The 22,722-nt window shown below is 53.0% G+C and overlaps 1 protein-coding gene across 1 annotated transcript in view; it reads right to left on the reverse strand.

Annotated features, from left to right (window-relative positions):
* Positions 1-22,722, reverse strand: part of SLC6A17 (solute carrier family 6 member 17) — a 49,444-nt gene that overhangs the window by 11,047 nt on the left and 15,675 nt on the right. The window contains exons 2-6 of the mRNA XM_038541044.1: positions 21,629-22,001; positions 16,945-17,102; positions 15,146-15,272; positions 14,204-14,385; positions 12,404-12,514 (exon numbers count right to left, since the gene is read on the reverse strand). Of these exons, the coding sequence (XP_038396972.1) occupies positions 12,404-12,514; positions 14,204-14,385; positions 15,146-15,272; positions 16,945-17,102; positions 21,629-21,914 (864 nt within the window). The 5' untranslated portion in view covers positions 21,915-22,001. The remainder of the gene's footprint in view (positions 1-12,403; positions 12,515-14,203; positions 14,386-15,145; positions 15,273-16,944; positions 17,103-21,628; positions 22,002-22,722) is intronic.

Consider the following 22,722-nt stretch of genomic DNA (forward strand, 5'->3'; position numbering starts at 1 on the left):
TTGACATTCTAACTGGAGACAAGGCCACTGTCAAATGACCCCACAAAGAGGTGCTGAGTTGAAAGCTGTGGCCTGGACAGGGGCTGTGCAGGCCAGGTACCCCATGCTCGGAGAGCCTGTAACAGGGGGACTTGAGCCAGCCAGGAGCCCAGGGAAGGGATCCTTGAACTGACATCTGAGAGACCCGAAAGCAAGGCTAAGAAGGGAGGGAAGAGCATTCCGACAGAGGGAACATGTGCAGAGGCCCCGAGGCGAGGTGGGACAGAGGGCATGTGGAAGTTAAGGGAAGGACCCAGGTAGCTTGAAGCAGCCAGGACAAGGCAGGAGAGGTCCAGGTGAGGCTGGGAGGTGGAGGAGTCAGATCAAAGGTCCTGTAGGGATCCTAAGAAAGCACTTAATCCAGGAAACCGCTAAGGGAAGCGGAGGAGGAGGGAAGCAACCCAGCCGACCCTAGACTCGGACTGGAGACGGGGGAATGCTGGGGAGTCAGATGCCAAGGGGACAGTTATGCTTCTAGCTGCTGTACGCGGCAGGGTGTTGATGGGGTCTGAGGAAAACGGGCAGGTCTTGATAGGGTGGGAACGGGGCAGATCAAGGAATTGGCTGCAGAAGTGCTGAGTTTCAGGTGCTTTTACAGCATCTAAGAGGAGATGTCAAGTGGGCAGGCAGACAAATGGGTCTGGAGTCCAGAGAAGAGGCTGAGCCGGAGATGTGACTCCGGAGGAGCAGGTGTGCCGGAAAGAACTGAAGCCCTAAGTGTGGAGTCGTGAGAAGAGGCGAGCCAGAGGCCCAGGCAACATCTCCAAATTCAGTGCAGCAAAGAGCCTCACAAGGGAGGGAGAGGAGGTGTGAGAGCCCAGACCAGGTGGGGTGGGGTGGAGGGGAGCAGGAGGAAGCTGGATCCAGATGGGGAGGAGGGGGGCCCGTGCTACCAGGAGAACCGGCTAAGGTGAGCAGGTCCTGGGTGGGCTGGGTCGGAGCTGCTGTGGAGGCAATGGGGCCAGAGTCAGGTAGGAGCCAGGAGAGCTGAGAAGCAGAAGGGAAGAAACGAAGGTAAAGAAGTGGATAACCAACAGCTTGGAGAAGCTCACCTTGGAACGGGAGGAGAGGGGTGGCAGGTCCAGGGAAGACCGTGAAATCAACGAGGTGTTGCTTTCGTTATCTTGTCTTTGTCTTTATTTTTAAAAAAGATTTATTTATTTATTTGAGAGAGAGAATGAGAGAGTACACACAGAGGAAGAGGGAGAAGCAGGCTTCCCGCAGAGCAGGGAGCCCGATGCGGGGCTCCATCCCAGGACCCCGCTATCATGACCTGAGCCGAAGGCAGACGCTTAGCCAACTGAGCCTCCCAGGTGCCCCTCAGTTTTTGTCTTTAATGCAGTGACTTGATAACAGGTAAAAGCGGATGGAGGGCAGAGGGTCTAGAGGGCCGGGGAGCTGTCTTCCATAGGAGACGCTGGAGCTGCTCACTGGGGGACCAGGATAAGAGAACGGGATGGGGCAGGTGCAGGCGGGTCTCAATATTTTGTGTCTGTGAAGGAGTTTGGGTCTGGGTGGCTCCTGTTCACCCTCCAAAGCAGGAGGCCAAATCATCTGTTAGGGGTGAGGTCAGAGCGTGCAGACATGTGGAAGCAGGTTAAAACCGCCCCAGTGAAGCATGGAGAATGAGACGCCAGAGAGATGGAGTAGGGTTAGCCCACACTGTTGAGGGTCCACTGTGATCCAAATGGCATCTTTACCAAAGTAGCACAGGCCCACATTTCCTTACCTAAAAGCCCTGAGGCCAGATGGTTTTGGAATTCCAGCTCTTATTCCTAACTCTATTTTAGAAAGGTAATATGGTGCATATGCCACATAATTACATAACACCCCCAGCGGGGTCTGGGGCGGCACCCCATAATCAAACACATTAGTATTTCTGCAGCAGCATATGAATATTCACACCAAGTGAATCAATAAAGACTATAAATAACCTCACATCTGTTCAGGTCACTTTGCCACCAAATGAGTTCCAGGAGAAAGTAAAAACAACTTTTGTTTTTCAGGGCTATTTGGATTTTGGCATTGTGAGTAAGGAAACAGAGGCCTATACAGAAATTTGAAGACTATTTTTAAAAGAAGAGCAAAGCCCTATCCCGCTGGGAAACATCACCTGTCTCCTGGGTGGGTTCTTAAATGATCCTCCCAGAAAATTCTGGAAAATGGGCAGAGGGATTCCTTGTACCTGGAAGGCATGCAAGCATTCACTGATGCTTACAAATGTCAGTTCTACCAAGGAGGGGGAACCCAGGCACTTCCCTCGGGGTAGAAACCTAGACCCAGTGGCTGGTCTGGTGAGTTCCAAGCAAGAAGCAGCACAAGATTTTGTAAGAAACGGTAGATTGAGATGGACACAGCCCTGGTGGTCTCCCTTGCATGTGGAAAAATCCTCGATGGTTCCCCGACTGCTGGCAAATCTTTTTCCAGTCTTTGTTCCCATTTCCAAATGCAGTGAACTTGCTCTTCAAAAGTGCTGTGGTCTCACACCTCTGTCCTTTGCCCAGGCTGTTCCCTCTGCCTGGAATTCCCTTCCTCCTACTCACATTCTGGTGAAACTCCTATTTATTTCTCAAAGCCCAGCACAAATATCGCCTCCTCCCTGGGCAGTGATTTCTCCTCTCTCCTCTGGGAGAGCTAGTCATGGTCCCAGGGCTCTCACAGCTCTGGTCAGTACCTGCATGACAGGCTTCTAGGTCTGCCTCCTTTTCGATACTTTGTGTTTCTTGGGGGGAGGGGAGCCCATCTCCTGTGCATCTTCCTGTAAGCAGAGTCTGAGGCATGGGAAGACAGGAAAAGGGTGGGGGGCAAGAGAGTCCGACCAGGCTGCTTCCTCAGGGTGAGCCGAGCAGAAGGACCAGACCTGGAGCTGTGAAACCATACTGGCCTTTCGGTGCTAGGATCCAGGCTCCTGGGACAAGAAGATCCTTATGGCTTTAAACTTCTACTTTCCAAAACATGGCTATTTTAATGCTGGCTTCCTTTCCTTCTCTCTTGCTTTTCCCCCTCCCTCCTCCCCCCTGCCCTGTCCTCTGCCTCCTCCTCTTCTTCATCTTCTTCTAGTGATTAGTTCATTTTTCATCTATATCAATCATTACTAAAGTTTTTACAAAAGGATCTGGACCATCTATGAGACCCAAACACATCATTGTTAGGATTTACATCCCTCCCTAAACATAAAAATAAGACATGGGTAAATTCTTAGGCCCAGCCACTGTGTGTGGCCAAGTTCCATAAACGGAGACAGCCACCCTAGGGAGGCTGCCATAATCCCAAACTGCATCATTGGAGCTGACCCTATAACTTGGGGGACAGACTCTCAAAGGACAGGGTAGGAATATCTTAGATGTGATGGTCTGGCATGGGAATAAAAACTATTTGTATGTTAAGACTGTATGTTTGCTCTTCTTTCCTCTTTTTTAAAATGTATGGAAGATTTTTTAAATCTTTTTTAAAAGATTTTTTTAAAAAGATTTTATTTATTCATGAGAGACACACACAGAGAGAGAGAGAGAGAGAGAGAGAGAGGCAGGCAGAGACATAGGCAGAGGGAGAAGCAGGCTCCATGCAGGGAGCCCGATGCGGGACTCGATCCCGGGTCTCCAGGATCAGGCCCTGGACCAAAGGCAGCGCTAAACCGTTGAGCCACCCGGGCTGCCCCATCACTCATTTTCAACAATTACCAACATAGGGCCAATCTGGTCTCCCTGTATCCACCACTCCCCATCCCTAGATTATTTTGAAGAAAATTGGTAGATCCAAATCTGATATTAATGAGGCCCCAGGAAAGAATCTGACAGTGCCAAAGCTTGAGCTTTGAGAAGAACAGTGCCCTATGTGAGCAGCCCCTGGACACTCCTCCGGATGGGGCATGGAGGAACTCTCTTGCTGATGGAGATGACTAGATCTCCACATTCATCTACAGGTAAATTGAGTCAGGCACCTTTAGGATTCGATGACTGTTGTTCCTTGAATTTAAAGGGGCTCTCTCAGGATTTCTGGGGTGCTGATGCATAATTCCAGCAAGGTCTTAGGGGGCGCCTTGGGAGGCTCAGTCCGTTGGGCATCTGCCTTTGGCTTAGGTCATGAGACTGAGCCCTGCATTGGGCTCCCTGCTCAGTGCTTCCCCTCTCCCTCTGCTCCTCCCTATGTCCCTGTGCGCTCTCATTCTCTCTCTATCTCTCTCAAATAAATGAATAAAACCTTTCAAAAAAATTTAAAAAGACAGAGGAGCTCTATCAGGATTTCTGGGGTCCTGTTTCATAATGCCAGGGTCCTGATCATAGTGTCCATGAAGGATGAACCCACGGCCAGACCTCAGGAAGCCCAACATCCTTGCCAAACATCAGGATGTGACTCAAGAGGAGAGGTGGGAGACGGGCTCTCTCCACTGAAGACAAGGCTTGCACCCCCCTTGGGAGGCCTGCCCTGAATCACGGCAAGGGCTTCCTGTCATTTCCTTGGCACAAGGGCTGAGTCACTTCCTCAAGCAGAGTGCAAGGTGTCTCACGCATTTGAGTCAGCGGCGTGAAGATGCTTCTGGAATCTACAAGCAGCTCCTGAGCTCCTGGCCTGAGCTGGTGCGTGACTGGAGCGCCCTTGCTTCTCAGCCCTGCCGGCACCTGCCAGGCGAGAGCCACCGCGGCCGCGAGACACCAGATGGCACTGGAGCGCCGGCTTCCCACTGCCCAGGTACAGCGTCCCCTTCGCGACGGAGATAATGACCATGACTAAGGCTTCCCATGCGCGGCCAGGAGCAGCCTCTGTGCTCCCCTGGCCAGGCTGTCAGGGAGCTCCCAGAGTTCACCCTAACCCGCGGCTGAGGCCGCTGAGCGAGTTCCCCGGGGACCTTGCCCTCTCACCCCGGAATGATGAGCCGGGATCCCAACCACAGTTGGGCTCCAGAGAGCAGCCTCTGGCAGCAGGGCTGGCCTACCCGGGCGTCCTGCCTGAGCCCTGCGCTGCTCGTGGGGGTCGAGGAGCTCTGGCGCCCCCTGCCCGGGACCCCTCCCCTCTAAGGGTCAGCACGTGCTCTGGCCCTGGGGCACTCTGGTTCACGGGGGACGACCCTCGCGTGTCCAGAGCCCGGACATGGCGGGGTGAGAGGCAGATGCCAAAGCTGCACACGTCTCGGGTTGTGCTGGCCTGGCCCCGGAGGACTGCGCAGCTTTCATCTCAATTGATGACACGTGTTTTAAACCTCAAAAAGCACAAAAGGCACAGCAAGGCCTCCTCTGCCCCACGCTGTATCCAGACACGCTTCCTCTTCGCCACACGTGACCATGAGAGCTGCTGCTTGCACGCCTGTCTGGGGCAATTTTATGTGTATGTCAGTGACACGCCCCCCAACATACATATTTACGTGTGTGTGTGTGTGTGTGTATTCCCCTTTCTCCCCTACCGTCCACACCAGAGGAGTCCACCACCCTGCCCAGTCTTGCTATTTCCTCATCGTGCAGAGCTGGGAGCCCACAGAGTTTGGGGGCTCCTGGCAGGCTGCCCTTGCAGCCCCTGTGCACTCTCAGCCCCGCTCCCACAGTCTGCTCAAGGGAGCCCCGGGCCTGGTCGCTCGCTCCCAGGGCCTGCCGGCATCCTGATGCACCAGCCAGCTCCTTGGCCGGGGGTGGGGTGGGGGGGTGGGGGTGGGGGTGTGTGGAGCTAAGGCCGAGCTACCCCTAGAGCCCGGATGCAGGCTGTTCTCAGGAAGGCTGTGCTGGGCCTGGAGGCAGACGGGGTGTAAGCTGTTCCTCCAAGTCATTGCTCCTATTCTACGGTATTCTCTCTCCGTCCCTCTACTGCCATCAGAGTTCTTGGTCCCCTCCACTCCTCCCTCCCACTAATCCTGTCCTTCACCCCACTCCTAGGGTTGTGTCAAGGCCTCTGTCATATCTGAAAGCTCTGCTCCAATAGGGTCTCAAAGTTAAGGACCCTGCACCCCAAAGCACCCTACCTTTCCAGCTCACTCTTCATATCATGACTCCAAAAATTCTTCAGCCTCCCTGGGACTCACCTACATCTCACTCCCCTACGCTGTCTGTAGCCTAACTTCCTTTCTTCATTGGCTTAGTCAATGGTCCATCACTTGGTTATGCCCTTGTTACCCTCTTAACTCCCCTACCACCTCTCTCCATGTCCCCTGTTGTCAGCGCCTCCTGACTCTGCTCCAGGCCTCCACCGACTCTGGGCCTGCCCCCAGGCAGCTGAGCATAGCTGGAGAAGTCACCGAACGCACCCCTTGGGACCCTGGACGAGCTCTATAACCTCCCTATGTGTCAATTTCCCCACGTGCAAAATGCAAGAATAACCCCTGCCCCAAGGTCACTAGGACTTTAAATGGGCTGAAGCACCCCCATTATGAAACACGGGGTTGTTCTCAGTACCTACTAACTGGGAAATAGCATGCTTTCCGAGGCGTGAAGCAGGAGGAAGTGTCCTGCTTGGGACCCGCAGGTGGAGCTGCGCCGTGCTGGCCGACTGCACCGCACACCGTGGCCCTGAGCGCACGTGGGAGGAGAGCTCCCGCGGTGAGGGGCGCCTCACCACCTTCTCTGCTGCCAGCGTGCGCGCCCACAGGCTGGCCCTCTCCCCTCCTCCTCGCTTCTCTGCTTGGACACCGGGTCCCACCTCTCTTGCTCATTCAAGGACTCTGGTCCCCTCCACCAATAGCACTGACTTCCCAGTCTTTGCTGGATTTTTACAAAGCATATGATTTCACGGTTTTTAGCACATCGCACAACTGTGCAGCCATTACCACAAGCGATTTTAGGACGTCTTCATTACCCCAAAAAGAAAGCCCATACCCCGCATTCATCCCCCAACCTCCCCTCAAACCCAGCCCTAAGCAACCACTAGTCTACTTTCTGTCTCCACAGTTTTTGCCTATTCTGGACATTTCACATTAACGGGATCACACAATGTGTGGTCTTTTGTGACTGGCCTCTTCACTCAGTGTACTGTGCTTGGGGTACATCCACGCTGTAGCACGTCAGGACTTCATTCCCGTTTATGGCCTAATAATATTCCATCAGATAAACATACTACTCTTGATTTTTCCGTTCAACAGTTCATTTGAGTTGCTTCTACTTTTTGGCCGTTGTCAATAATGCTGCCACGAACGTTTGTGTACAAGTTTTTGTGTGAACGTGTTTTTGGTTCTCTTGGAGATGTGCCTAGGAGTGGAACTGCCGGATCGCACACTAACTCTGTCTGACCTCTCGAGGAGCTGCCGGGCTGTTTTCCAAAGCAGCTGCGCCAGTCCACCTTCCCTCCAGCAGTGTATGATGGATTTTTGTTATCATTGTGCAAAGTTCTGAAATAACACCCTTGATCCCATGGCTCTCTCCAGTTTCCACCCATTTCTCATTTCTCACTCCCCTTGATAGCAAAACTCCTGAAAACAGGTGGTCTTTACCACTTGTCTCCAATTCCTCATGTCCCATTTTCCCTTGAACCCACCACTCTCAGACTTTGTCCCCAAAACAGCTCTTGTGGAGCTCATCAGGGACCCCTCTGCTGCCAGGTGTACTGCTCATTTCTCAGTGCTCATTGCCTAACCTCTCAGCAATTTCGGACTTGGCTGGCCACTCCCTCCTTAAAGTAGTTTCTCTGCTTTACCTCTGGGATCAATGTATCCATGTCTCTGTCCTCCTCCTCTTCTTCCTCCTCCTCCTTCTCCCACATTGGCTACTCTTCCCCCAAACTCTAAATGTTGGTTCCTGGTGCTCAGGGCTCAGCTTTCTTCTCCTTCTCACTGTCCACAGCTTTAAATTCTTTGATTCTCAAATTTCTATCTCCACCTGACCTGCAGATTCATCTGTCCAACTGCCTACTCACATCTCCAACTCGGTATCTCTCAGACATTTTAGACCTGCCATGGCCCAAACAAGTAGTCTTGAACCCGCTCCTCTCACCATCTGCCCTTGTCTCCATAAATGTCAAGCCCATGCTTCTAGGCACTCAGGCAAAAGACCTTGGAGCCATCCTTGATCGTTCTTTCTCTCTCCCCTCACGTCCAATCCAACAACAAATCTTGTTGACCCTACTTCCTAAATATATCCCCAATCCGACCGCTTATCACTCCCACTGCCATCACCTGGACTCAAATTGCAGTCACCGCTCACCTACATGAATTCTAGAACCTGGATGGCTCCAAGGATGGAGCCTTCTGGTATGTCTTCCTGTTCCACCCATGCCCCCTCAGACTCTCTATGGCAGCCAGAGGTATCCTTCAAAGACGGAAGTCAGATCAAGTTGCTTCTCTGCTCAGAACCTGTAATGGCTCCCATATCACCATGAGTAAACACCAAAGTCCTACCTGGCTCACAAGACCCTCATAACCTAGCTCCCACTAGCCCCTTGAACACATGTCCTTATGCCTCTCCCCTCCTGTTCTAGATTCATTAGTCTCCTTGAACTAGATGCCAGACACATCCAATGCCTTTTTGTTTATTGCCTCCTCCGAAATAGAATGTGCTCCTTCCACATATCCGCACAGCCTGCTTCCCCACTTCCCACGTCTTCACTCAAATGCCACTTTCTCAAGGAGGCCTTCCTTGAACACTATCTGAAGCAATCCCCTCTCTGGTGTCTCTAATCCTCCTTTCTCTGCTGTATTTTTTCTTCTTAGCAACACCACCCAAAAACTCCTTAATCTTATATTGTCTGTCTCCCTAAAATACAAGATCCCTGAAGGCCAGGAAGTTTGTCTACTTGGTTCATAGCTGGATCCCAGAACCGGACCCACTCCAGAACCCAGAACATAACAGGCATCCAGTGAACCTTTGCTTAATGAAGGGATAAATTAATGATGGTCATTCGAGTTGTTTTCAATCTTTTGCCACCAAAACATACACTGTAATGATCAGTATTGTGCACAGATCAGTTTGTTTTTGAGTGAATATATCTGTAGGACAAATACCTGGAAATGGAATTGCTGGGCCAAAATACATGAACAGTTTTAATTTTGATAAACATTTTCCAAAGTTTTGGTGATTAGAAGTCTACGACTTTGTGCTGAGCAAGTTACATAGTGAATTCTGTGGCACTCCATGCTGACCCGGGGTTTCACTGGAGGGAGATAAAGTAATCAGGAGAGAAGTTGCCCGAGGAATCCAACCAAGAATTTAACTAGCCATCAACATGAATTACTGTCCCATCAAAGATGCTAGCGAGTCATCATGGTATCCTGGCCACACTGCATTTGTCACTGGCACAGCGACTGCTTGAGGGCATGGACTGAAAGGCCAGATATAGTTTATATTATTTCTGATGTTGGAAGACTTTATAAGAGGACATTCGGCATATTTATGCAGAGCCTGTGCTTTTTTTCAAGCAGATTTGGAGATGCCCTAGCTAAAAATCTCCTTGGACTCTGTCATGGTTGCCAAATGGCATGACCCCTGGGGGTTTTATTCACATTGTGGTCAGTATAAATGGAGCAGTGCACAGCCTGGGCAGCTGTGTGCAATGACCTTAGCATTCTATGGTACTGTTCTGGGTGAAGAACTTGAAATAGTTCCAGGGTTCATCATATCGCACCAATCCTATACTGGAACAGTCAGAGCTCTGCAACAGTGGTCTGCCATGTATGGACAGTTAGACGACTGTTTCTGAGAGGGGGTCCACCCTTTTTGTGGATGACTCGGAGGACTTTGTCCTCCTCCAAGGAGCCTCACCCAGCCATCATTACTGGCTTTACCTGCAGCACAGGCCGTGAAAGGGATCCTTGATGGAAGGGTTTGGCCTTGGAGGCCCCTAGGCCTGCCCTTCCCTGCGCATCACATCCATCTAAGGTCAAGGGAGAGAGCTGCCCATAGAACTGCTCAGTAAGCAAGATCTCGAGATGAGCCCACAGGCTTCTATCCAGCCTGAAAGTCATAAGAGCTAGATGGGCCGGAGGCCACACTGCTGGGTCTTGATAATCTGGCTCCTCTAGGACCTTCTGGGTTGGATTTCTTTAAACTTCACCTCAGGGAGGTCCTGGATCCTGCAAATGCTAAAGTGGCATCACACCATCTCCTGAACATCCAGGACAAGATTCTGGACACGAGCGTCCTCTGTTGTTCAAAGTGCACATCAACCATCTCACGTCCATCTGCTCGGCAAAATTGGAAGTCCAACAAACACAGACTGGTGGGAGTGCTGACCATTGCCACCACTTTGAAGAGCAATTTGGCCACCATCTAGTAAAACTGAAGGTATGCATACCCTTTGAGGTAGCAATTCTACTCCTAAGCACAGACACCCTAGAGAAAACTGTGCACATGAAAGCCTGTGTAATAATGTTTACTGTAGCATTACTGGCAATGGTGAAAGCTGGAAACAACATAAATGATCATTAACTAGACACGAAACAAAGCTTAGTGCTACGGCGGACTACTATACAGCGGGAAGATGGATGCACTAGAGCTACAAACAGTACTATAAATAAATCTCAACAGGGTTGAACAATAATAAAAGCTAAAGCAAGTCACAGAAAGTTGCATATACTACGATGCTACTTACGTAAAGTTTAAGAGTGAGCATAAATGCTATTGGTTGTTTAGGCATACACATATATGGATTACAAGTTCTAAAAAAGGTATTAGGAGGATAAATCCCACATTCAGATTAGTGCTTATCTTTGGAGGAGGAAAGATAGTCCCAGACAGGACTGGGGCAAGCTATCAGGGCACTTTTATGCCTCTGTAATTTTTTACGGCCTCTCAAATGTTTATTATAATATAGGTGTGTTTACCTGCCTGAGGTATTTCAGGATTAAACAGATGTTTTAAAGAGTGCCTGAATCAAATGGGGGAGTGGTTCTGTGGGTGCTGGCCCCAGAAGCCCATCTCATGAATTCATTCCGTACTGGGCTCTCTCGACAGGGATGCCACCAAGGGGCCTGCCGCGTCAGGAGACCTGTGTGAATCTCCCCATTTATGAACATCTCCAGAGTATACAGTTTCCTCACAAGTCCAGTAAAGTGTAACTGAAAGACTCAAGGGAAAACATGAGGTTGATCATCATTCTAGAAATACAGCTGAAGTACTTTATAAAAACCACTGGCTTTCTTCTCATGGCCGTTTTCCCTTAAACGTATGAGGTTTGCATTTTTTCTTCTTTGTCAGACATCACATGTTCACAACCTCCTTATGCCAGCCACGTGGCTTGGGAGGCACACTCATGGCTCAGGAGATCCATGTGCTCTTCCTAGAGTGGACCTCTGTGGTTGTGAACCTCAGATGTTATAGCCAAGAATGCTGGGGGCCAAGGCAATTCCTATCTAATGAATACGAGTGGTGGGTGTCTTACCCATTGCCATCCCCCCAACATCAGAGGCTGTTCCCAGCTGCAGAGCAGAGCTGGGAAGGAATAGGGATTTCAAACCCCATTAAATCTGGATTCTTCTTCCTGTGTCATCTGTGTGACCCTTCTGGGTGAGCACTGGTGTGGGTGAGCACATGTGGACATGGCACTGTTGAGAGCCAAGGTTGGGGGCCTCAAGATGGTGGAGTTCTGACCCGTGCCCATTGCTGGCTGCTCACTGATGAGCTGGCATTTGGAGGTGGACCTCCCCAGCCTTCCCAGCTGGGGTTACCAAGGTACATTGCTTTGGGATGTACCTTGAAGTGCATCTCCACCTTGAAGAGCACCTTGAAATCCCCTTATTCCTCAGGGGACTGGCTCAGGCAGCCGTAGCCATGGCCAGGGGAGGTAGGGAGGCAAGGCCACATGGTGGCAAAGATCACCATTAAGAATCCTGTCTGTACACCTCAGGATGCCTGCGGCCCTGCTATAGCCCTGTGAAATGTGCCCAGCGGTCCCTCACGGGGCTCCTGAGGGGATGCAAAGAGAAGATGTGGATGGATTTGGTAAGGACAAGGTCACGACCCACCTGGTCTATTATCCTGAATAAAACTGTAACACTCTTCCCTGATTTGGGTACTAGCTGGGATTCCCAGCAGGGAGATACCTTTTCTTAGGCATCTTCTTGATTCCTGCTGTCACAAATCCACTGATGACACCCACCACTGCTCCCTGCCCCCGTGCCCCAGCCAAACCTGCCTTCCCACTGCAGCCTCAGGTGTGCCCAGTGCTTTTCCACACTTGCTCCTTCGATTCCTTTGACTGCAATGTCCAAATGCCATTCATTGAAATAGGATCCACTCCCGGCTCATCCCCTCTCTGAAGCCTTTCCCGATTTCCCCCAAATGGATGTGAGGTCCCTCTCTTTGGAACCTTGAGGGCAGGGCCCACACTCCCTTCCCCGGTACATGCCTCCAGGGGCCCGTGGCGACTACCTGACATGTAACAGGCCCTCATGAGCACTAAGCTGCAGGACGCTAGCCAGGCCCGGTGGAGCCGTCAGTGCCCCCCAGACCCTTACCTTGGGGGTGAACATGTGCAGGATGCCATCGACGGCCCCTCGCAGCAGCAGCCCCCGGACCAGGAAGCAGATGAGCACCACATAGGGGAATAGGGAGCTGAAATACATCACCTACAGAGAGGACAGGGACCCACCGTGGGGCAGAGTGCCTCCTGCGGCTGGCACCCCCCCACAGCTGGGGCATCCCCCGCCCTGTGCACAGCTGGGGCAGCCTCCTCTGATGGCAGCAGAAAGAGAAGCCCTGGAACCCCCGGGCACAGGGCCAAACCCACCGCACGCCCAGCACTGAGCCAAGGCAGAAGCAGGAGCACAGACGAGCTGGAGTCAGCCTGGCTGTGCCTGGGGCTGGCTTCCTCCTTTCAAGAGCTGGCAGGGCTGGGCCTGCAGCCTCCGCACCCCCAACGGCCGCCAAAGGGGGCGAGGAAGCAGCTCCTCTCCCCACCTCACTTCTTCATGTCTCATGCCTGCTTTCCCATCCCTGACTCCAGTGGGCTCCCCGAGGACTCCCCTGTCCTTAGAGCTCCTCCGACGGAAGGCACCCGGGAGGTTACAGGCATGGCTCCCAAGCCAAAACATCAGAAAAGGTCCTGCCTCTTATGATTATACACTGTGTGCCATTTTCTAGCATGTGCATTCCTTGCACATTTCTGTATCCCCATGTGCCTGGCAGAGAGCCGCACACGAAGGAGATGCTCACAGAATATTCGCTGTGCTAAAACAAATCAAGAGGGCTGTTTGGGCAGGATGGTACTGAAGGCCCACGAGCGCGTGTGTCCAGAGCTGCAGCACTAGAGTTCGATCCTGGCTCTACCATTTAGCCACCACATGACCTTGAGCTATTCACTTAACCTCTGTGTGCCTCCATTTGCTCATCTATAAATGGGTATAAGGCTTCCTAACTCATAAGGTTGTTGTGGACCAAAAGCATTCGTACATGTGGCCGTACCTGGTTAAGTGCCATCAAGTGTCAGCTACTGTTGTGGCCCGTGGAGAGGGAACAGGTGGTGGCCAAGAACACTCTACCTTCCCAACACTTAGCTTCCTTGCTCAAGAAGTCCGTTATGGAGCCTGGAGCCTCAGACAGATCAAGGCTCTAGTTCCAGCTCTGGGATTGATTGGCTGTGTCATGTCAGGTGAGGGGCTTCCCTGCTTTGGGCCTCAGTTTCCTCATCTGTAGAATGAGTGAATTGAGCCACAAGGTCTCTCATGTCCTTTCCAGCCCTGGTAGCCCATGAGTACTGGTACCTGACAAGGAAGAAAGGGGATCTGAGCTGCTGGGAGGTGTATGGAGGTATGCGGGCTGCGCCCTGAGCGAGCAGTGGAGAGCCAACGTCAGACGCCCCAAGGCCCCTTCACTCACAGCACCCATCTGCTCAAGGCGCCCGTGAGCTGCTGGTTTTCACGAAAAAGTGCCCAGAGGAGACTCTTCTGGGGCGTGTGCTTGGGAACCTAAGGAGCTAGGATCTAGATGAATGTCCCTGGGTCCGCACTCCTAGCTTGCTCTCTCTACAAAGTCTGCAGTGCGGGCCTGAGGTATCGGAGCAGAGGTGACCGGGGGTCAGAGCCCTGATTTTCCACAAGCCCACTCCTAGCCACTCCTGGTGGGCTGTTCACAGGGAACAATAACGTGGCAGTGACACTCCCATCGCCTCCAAGGGGGGCCTGCGTTGTCCCCCCGGACCACCCAGAGGCCAAGCCCACTCAACAGACCCTGCCTGGCGTAGCCCAGGGTCCTCAGCCCCCTGCCTCCCATGGGCTCTTGCGGCTCCCCGTGCGGGTCTGACTCCCTTCCTGACTCACCTTCCCCGAGGACTGGATGCCCTTGACGACGGCCATGCCCACGATGCTCCAGGCCACCAGGAGGCACAGGGTCATCTTCCAGTTGAGGCCCCCACTCTCCGAGATGGAGTTGGAGATGTCCAAGGCCTCTCGGTACCAGAAGTAAGTAGTGGCTGAGCTCTTCTCACACTCTGCCTCCACCACTGGAATAGCAGCAAAGGCCGTGGCCTCAGGTGGGGCTGCGGGGCTGCCTCCTCTGTTTGACCCCCACCCAGGGCAGCAGTGGGTGGGCGGCTGGCTGAGTGTGGGTGGCAGGGAGGTACTGTGCTCCTTCTGGGCTAGCCAGCCTCCGGCAGACCCTGAGGACCCCAGATGGGGCTCCAGATGGGCCTGGGAGGCTTCAGGACACATGGATCTGGCTAAATTAACACACATGCATCCCTACCCGCCTCCACGCCTGGAGGACAGCCAGGATAGGCAGCACTGGTCTCGAGCTCCTTGGGACAGGTCCTGACATGGGAGCCAGACATATGGTTTCCCATCCCAGATCCTTGGTTAAATGAGTGGTGCAAACACAGGGATGTCACTTCTGGACCTCAGTTTACCCATCTGTGAGGTGGGATAAGTCACTTAGCCTTTTGCAAGACTGGCATGCAAATTAAGGCTGTTTCCAGATAGGATGGTGCTACAGTAACACAGGATCATTGATAATGACTAAACAAGAGTCACAGTTTCCAGAGTTTTCCCTACACTCATTTCATTCGATCCCCCTAAGAACTCTATGGGATCGGTTGGTAAGGGCCATCAGAATGGGAAATGAGGATCAGAGAGGGTAGGTATCTTGTTCAAGGTGACACAGCAAGTCCCAAATCTGTGCTTGAGCCTCTCAGGCTCCTCCAGCCCCTCCTGGGACAGGCTGGCTGGGGTCCCCAGGTGGTCATACTCAGGGGGTCTCATACTTGCCTGCCATAGTCCCGTTCCTGATGACAGGACATTCACTCCAGGGCAGCGGGTACTGGAAAGACTTGAAGAAGTAGAAGATGCTCCACCCGATGATAACATTATAATACAGCCCAACAAAGAGGCAGACCTGAGGACAATGGACCACAGTGGTGGGGGTAGGGGTCACAAGGCCACAGGCAACTCCACCCCACCCCAACTCCCCATCCAAGGCCCAGGCTCAGGCAGACCAGACCGCACAGACTCTTGCAGGAGGCGGATGAGGAAGAGGAGGAGGAGGGATGAGGCATGGGCGCTGAGGGTCTCCTCCTAATCCTCCGCTCATCTGGTATTCAGACAATCCACGAAGGAATGTTTCAGATATTAAAGATCCCTCCTTTAAGCAATGAACTCTTAAAATGTTAATCCTTTCCAGTTTGAAATTCTTCTAAGATGCTTAAAGCATCTCCCCATCATTTCCTGATGACTCAGGATTACCATTCCAGAGCTGCCCTCGGGGGCTGTAGAGGCCTGCACAGCTTTTGCCCCTGTAGACAACAGCCCCAGACGGCAGTGCTCCCGGATGCTTCTTATTGGTTTCTTGTGCCCTCCCTCCTCTCAGGACACCACTCTCTCTTTGGTACCAGCAGCAGCAGCCTGTTGCCCAAAAGATGTCACTTCTTGTGTCTTGGAAACACGATCACCTACCTTGGTAGAATTATATTTGAAATAGGGATGCATAGTTTCGGACTGAGAGTCCAAGAGGTTTCTCAGGAAGCAGTGCTTTTACGCACGGGGATTTCCTACATCCGCTGGGGGCTGGGGATGCTGAGAGGCCCCTCCACCTCCAGGGTCCCAGCTCTGGTATGCTGACCACTAGGCGAGCCGGGCGGGCTTGCTGCCTGGATTTCACCTGAGCCCTGGTGTGCAGGAGCAGACACTCCTCCGGCACACCTTAACGGGAGTACAGAGGGAGAAGGGCGCCCACTTCTTTTACTTGGGTGCGTTCCGGCCGAGTGGAGCCCCTTTCACACTCATGTACAGACACGGCCAGCCCCAGCAGAGGATGCTGCGTCTAGCCGTGGCAACCTGAGCAGAGATGATACCCAGCAGGACTCCGGGAGCTACACAGACCCTCCCATGGTCTCTGCCTGAGGCAGGCTTGGCCTGGCCGTGCTGCCAGGCCTAACAGAATCCTTGGTCCCTTCCAGAAGCAGGTGTGAGCAGGGGCGCCCGTGTGCTTTGCCCTTAAGAGAAGCTCAGTTTCCTTCCCTAGAGAGCTAAGCAGAGCCTGACCCCCAGCCCCGTGAACGAGCCTCACAGAGTTCCCCACCTAGTCAGTGGGGTCTCCCTGGCTCCCACTGTTCCAAAGCCTCACCCCTTCTGGGTCAGCCCCGCACTCTTGTCCGAGACCTTCTCCAACTCTATTCCTGTGCCTCAGGGCTGCCTTTTCCTGTGCCACACACTTGCCCAATTCAAATACTCTTCAATCAAGGAAAGAGGAAGAGCCGCCCTTGCGGGGAGCTGATGGGTAGTAAGCAGACAGAGCTATCCAGGAGGGTCCACGTGTCCCCAGAGAACTCCGGCTGAGATGTCCCAGCCTTTCCTCCTTGGTAGCAATTCCAAATATCATATCCTGCCTCAGGCAGTGTAGTCAACTTTCAATGGAGGAGATATGCGGCCCTGAGACACCAGCTGGAAGCAATTCTCGTGCAGAGGGTCTCCCTCCCTGCCCTTGACCCAAGACTCTGGTCTGCAAACCTCGGACCTGACAGCAGCCCCTCTGCCTGCTGGTTAGTGCCCAGTGCTGGCCCCCGACTCACTATGCAGCTAGAGAAGCCGATGCCCCCCAGGCGGGGGCACACGTAGTGCCACACACCAATGCTGCCGCGGCGGATCCTCTGGCCCACAGCCAGCTCCAAGAAGAAGAGTGGGATCCCGATGATGATCAACAGCACAAGGTAGGGCACCAGGTAGGCACCTGGGGAGGAGAGAGGATGTCAGAGGAATGCACGGCACTCAGGGTAAGGGAGGACAGCCATGTCCTACAGTCTTGCCCACATCTCTGACCACCCTCAAACTGCAACCAGTCCTTGGGCTCCTCCAGGAAGACCCCGGCTTATACATGTGACCCACAACGCACTGGCCACCCAGACGTCCCTTGACTCCCCTGATCTGAAATGCTACGGGAGGACTGCTCACAAGGTTAGATTCAGAGACAGACAGATGCCATACTGTCTCGGGAATCCACACGTCGAGTCACGCAGACCGGCTCGCCTCCTAACGTACTCTGTGGACACCTGTTCACGCTCCCTCTCGCCCACAGAGAAGCAGCCCCAGATGGAGGTGGAGTGGGCCCTGATCACTCGCCGCCCAGAGGCACAGACCCCAGGCACGGCCTTCCCCGCATCTGAAACCGAAGCCAGCGTGGCGGACCTGGCAGCTCCAGGGAAGCAGAGCTTGGAAGCTCTCCAGGGAGAGGGTCTGACCAGCACCACCATTAATCTACAGCTAATTGGGAGGAACGAGAGAGGAAATAGCAGTTCAGAAAAGCATAGCCAGGAGGATGGTAATGGATAGACAGAATGGATCTTGATAAAGATTCTGGATGATAAATTAAGCTCACTGTCCCTGGCCTCACTGCAGACACAATCACAATTCCAAGTGACAGGGCGTTTAGCAGGAGAATTAAAATGGTGTCTGGACACAGACGAGTGATCTCTGCTGAGAGATGTGCCAGCAACCTAGTCCTGTTAGCAACGCCATCAGACAGCTCCAGACAGTCACCAGTGCCCTGATGGTCAGTCACCCAGCATCCCCCAGACCAAACCTTGCCAGCTGGGAGTATCCAGAAGACCCCCAGCCACGCACTGCTCTGCCCCCTGTAACATGACAGTCCACATGTATCCAATTTGCCAACAAACTCAGGGGATAGGGCATCTCCCGAGCACAAGACCTGGCACTTGGCAACAGTCAGCTGTTTATTGCAGGTCGACCCTGTGCCAGGCATGTGCAGTGGCGGGGAACGGATTGGGGAGCAAAAGAAGGCACAATCAGTACAGCACTATCCCAGGAGAGCTCACAGTCTGGAAGGCAGGACCCTCAGCTTCACGTGAGCAATGTCAGCACATGTGTATACACACACACGGACTCGTCACAGAGGGCCGGCTGAGCACCCTGCGCGCCAAGGGAGGGGTCGGGGTCCAACAGCACTGATCAGGAAAGGCTTCCAGGGGCGCTAACCCAACCAGCCGTACACAGCAGCATCCAATTCATCAAGCATGCACATATACACGATCACACATACACATAACATCAACTTGTCACTAACAAGCAGTGCCAATCCTGGCCCCTAAAGGAGGGTGGGCCTGAAGGACTCCTGGTTCTCTCTCTTGGTCTTGAGTTCAGGGAAATGAAAGAGGAGACATATGACCTGCAGAAAGTCAAAGGGACACAGCCTCACCGGTTTTATATTTCAGCCATATACCCTTGGATGGGGCAAAAGGTGCAGGGGGATGGGTTTTGGGGTGTCTGAAGAGTAGGCTGGCATCTTCTGTGAAGGCTTCTCTCCTCTCCCCAAAGCACCAGAGACAGCCTCCACCTATGTGCTGTCCAAAGAGTGGCCCTCAGCAAAGACTGGCCACGGGCAACCTGCCACCTGTCACTGGGGCCGGTGGCCTCAGTCAGGCTCAGGGCACGGACTTGGCGCAGCTCCCCTCACAGTGCCACGGCCCAGCCACACACAGTGCTCAGGGGCTGTGGTCCAGGTGAGGATCTTTGGTTAGGTAGAGGTACTTTTTTCCAACCCTTGCGTAAATCATTTGGAAATGCACTCTCTACTACCTTCGAAAATACAACTTGGAGACACAACTGGAATCCCTTTGATATTTCAGTGACTTGCGGGAACTTTGGGGTCCTCCATCTGAACAGCTGGGAGCACTGCTCAGGGTGTCAGGAGGTTTTGCAGAACGTGGCTCTAAGAAGCTTGACTGTGGCATCTCTGAGGCCCCCTGGAGCTCTACAGTCTCCATCTAGGTCTGTACTCTGGGTCTTGCTTCCTGCAAATCCTGAAAGACCACCTGGGGCTCAGCCTGTGGAGAAGTAGGGGCTGAGATCCGGACCCTGGGGCCAGACCTTCTGGGCTTGAACCCTGGCTCTGCCACTTACTAGCTGTGTGACTTTGGGCCATTCCTTGATCTCTCTATGCCACTTTTTGTCATCTATATAAAGATGATGATAACATTCGGCAGAATCACATGAAACTGCTGGTATTGTGACCATTTTTGATTCAGAAAAACAGCCATTTCCCATGGTTCAATGCGACCCACTGCACAGGGCTGTTGTGAGGATTACATGTGTTACTTACCCCCAGTCAGCACCTGATGAACATCTGCCTCTTTTTCATAAGAATCAACAGAAAAAAAAGGGAAACTAAGATAATGCAGAATAAACTGTCAGCATTGAGTGGAGCTAAGCAGAGTTCCAGAACACCCACCCAGATTTGAGCCAAGTTTGACCAGCTCCCCCATGGCTCAAAACCACAGAGCTTCTACTCTCTGTCCAAATAGTTTCCTCCTTCCTGTATATATATATGAAATAGGATCATTTGCCTCCTTCCAAAAAACATTTAAGATGACCTGCCGTAAAACGTGTAGGATACAGGAGGGCTAAAGGCAGAGATAAAAAGGGATTCTAGGAATCGGAGAGGATGGAAGAATGAGAGCAGGAATGAGGAATGGAGAGCTCCAAATACTGAGCCGCTAACAATGCTTTCCTGGGGGTTGTCCAGGCGTCTGGCGCCCGGACAATTGGCTGGTGGCACCGTGAACAGGAAAGCTCCGGCAAGACCACTACCCTGGGAGCGTGTGTGGTGGGGAGAGGGACCCTGATTCAGCACTCAGTGCCCAGGCAGAGCTGATCATCTAAGCCACAGGGGTAAGGTTAGTGGTTCCCGGCTGGAGTCCCCAGATACGACGCACCCTCTGAAGTCACTGTGGATGCTGCTTGTCAGCATCTCTCAGCACGTAAGAAAACCACACACTTGGATTTCTATCTCTGCTTTGGGCTGCTCTTCTAGCAACTCAGTGACCTGAGTCTGGCCGTGCCATACAGACCGAAAGCTCTAACTGGCAGTTGCTGATTGATTGGGGTGGGGTTGGGGAAGATTTTTCAAAGCATGGAGAGCATATGGTAAATAGACCATGCTCTGGTGGAAAGTTACACCAGCTCGAATGGCATTCTCACTCCTGTCTTTCAACAGAAATGGGAAAGGTGGGGAAGCCTCCAGCCAGACTTGGCCTCTGGGCTGGAGGGAGTGTGTTCTGGAGAGGAGAGAGTATCCCTGAATGGGGCTGCATCTCTGGGATAGGCTCCGTGGCCAGAGTCCCCTGGAGCAGAGGCAGAAGGAGTCAGGTTAAAATGCTGACAAAGCTGTGGCCACCCATCAGGCTGGAGTGAGGCAGTCCCAGGCCATGGGGACTCAGAGGCACAAGGACCTTCTGCTCCCTCCAATCACTTTCCCAGGACCAGATGTCCAAGCTTGTAAATGCCATTGTATTCAGCCCGCTAGGTTTTTCTGTTTGTTTTTTGTTAGTGTTCCCCTGGTTTCAAAACAAATTACCTTTGGAACTTTCCAGTCTGTCTCAGAGGGGCTGGGGGATAAAGCCCCAGGGGGCTGCTACCTATCCTGATGGCTGGAAGTGGTTAGTAAAAGGGGTTTGATACCGGGAGCAAGATCCCCTAGGTGGATTAAAACTCAAGGGGCAGCGTGAGGCCCCCTCCTCGCTGGGAGGCAGCAGCAGGCGTACTCAGATTCCCTGGCCAAGCTGTCCAGGTGAGAATCCTCACTTTGTCACTAGCGGTGTGACTTGAGCAAGTCATCTAATCTCTCTGTGCCTCAAAACTGACAGTCTCTACCATGAAGATAATAACTTCTTTCTCACATAGGTGTAGAGGGATCCGATGGTTGAACTGTATGAAATTGGTGTTTTGGTTATTCCAAGATGCTCAGATACTAACAGTTTCGTGCATTTCAGCCTAAGAGCCAGCAAGTATTAAACAGTGCCTGGCACCTGCTAAGCATTTCATTGCAATGGCCAACCACTGCTCCTCACTATGCGTCAGATACGGTGTGAAGCATTCTACATGTAAAGCTTGTTTAATCCTTCTCACGCTGCTGTGAGGCAGGATCTATCATTCCCATTTTACGGGTGAAGAACAGAGAGGTGCAGAGAGATCAAGCACCTTGCACGGGTTTGCAGGGCTGACTGGCCACACTGGGGCTTGCCTGCAGGCGGTCCTGGGCCACAGCCCGTGTTCTGGTTATCATCACTCCTGACAGCCTCTTGGTAGCTGTTAACTATTGGCTATTTCTGGGGAGCCTTCCTCTAGAACCCTGAGCTCCACCCTACAAGAGCCCCGACTGCATACGCAAAGGGCTGTTCCTTCTCACCCCTCAGCCCAGCCCATTTGCAGAGCACCCTGGGGGCAGGCAGGGCCGCCTCTTACCACCTCCATTTTTCTGGCACAGGTAGGGGAACCTCCAGATGTTGCCCAGGCCCACAGAGAACCCGATCTGGGCCAGGATGTACTGCAGCTTGCTGTTCCAGGCCGGCCGGTCCTCCGCATCCAGCTCCTCCTCTGCCGCCTTCTGCTTGCCGCCGGCCTCACCTGCCACATTCAGGATGCTCTGCTTGTAGTCCACCGGCTCCTCAAGGGCCAGCAGGTCGGCCACCGACTCCGTGACATGCTCACCGCTGTGCTCACGCTGGGTCACCTTGCTGTTCTTCGGCATTGGTGCCACTCGGGCCACACAGCCCTGCTTCCCAGCACTCAGAGAAGGTGACACTCTGCTGTTGTCAGCTCCTTCTCATCCGGGCACCTGCGAGAGTGACCAGGTGAACAGGAGAAGCTTAGTTGACCACAACAGCTTGCTGACTACACCAGGGAGGTGGGGAGGGGAGCAAGTGGATGCAAATCCCCCATCACTCTAGGGCACACACCTGGAGGCTGGGCAGTGAGCAGCCTGGAATGTGGAGCTTGTCTTCCTCCCCGCCCCCCAGAGGAAACCCCCCAAGGACCTCAAAGTCTGCAGACTCAGTTCTCCCACAGCTGCTATCTGAGCATCACTGAAGGTAAACCTACTGGGGCAGAAGAGGCCAAACCAGACACCACACCCAAATTAAGGGCCATCTCCCATGGCACTGCCCCTGTCATCACTGCATTGACCAGAGTGCTCAGAACCCTTCCGAGGCCCCCCAGACCTCCCCTTACAGGGGTGCAGGTTGTGGCCAAGCCCAGCCCTCCTGAGCTCTTTGTAGCCAAACCACGGGGGGGGGGGGGGGGGGCGGTGTCAGGGAAGCTGGGGTCTGCCTTCACCAGGGTCTTTCTTTTCAAAGTACAGTTCGGGGGGGATCCCTGGGTGGCTCAGCGGTTTAGCGCCTGCCTTTGGCCCAGGGCGCGATCCTGGAGTCCCGGGATTGAGTCCCGCATCGGGCTCCCGGCATGGAGCCTGCTTCTCCCTCCTGTGTCTCTGCCTCTCTCTCTCTCTCTCTCTCTCTGTCTATCATGAATAAATAAATAAATAAATCTTAAAAAAAAAA

Source organism: Canis lupus, chromosome 6 (genome assembly GCF_011100685.1).
Source record: "Canis lupus familiaris isolate Mischka breed German Shepherd chromosome 6, alternate assembly UU_Cfam_GSD_1.0, whole genome shotgun sequence".
NCBI lineage: Eukaryota > Metazoa > Chordata > Mammalia > Carnivora > Canidae > Canis > Canis lupus.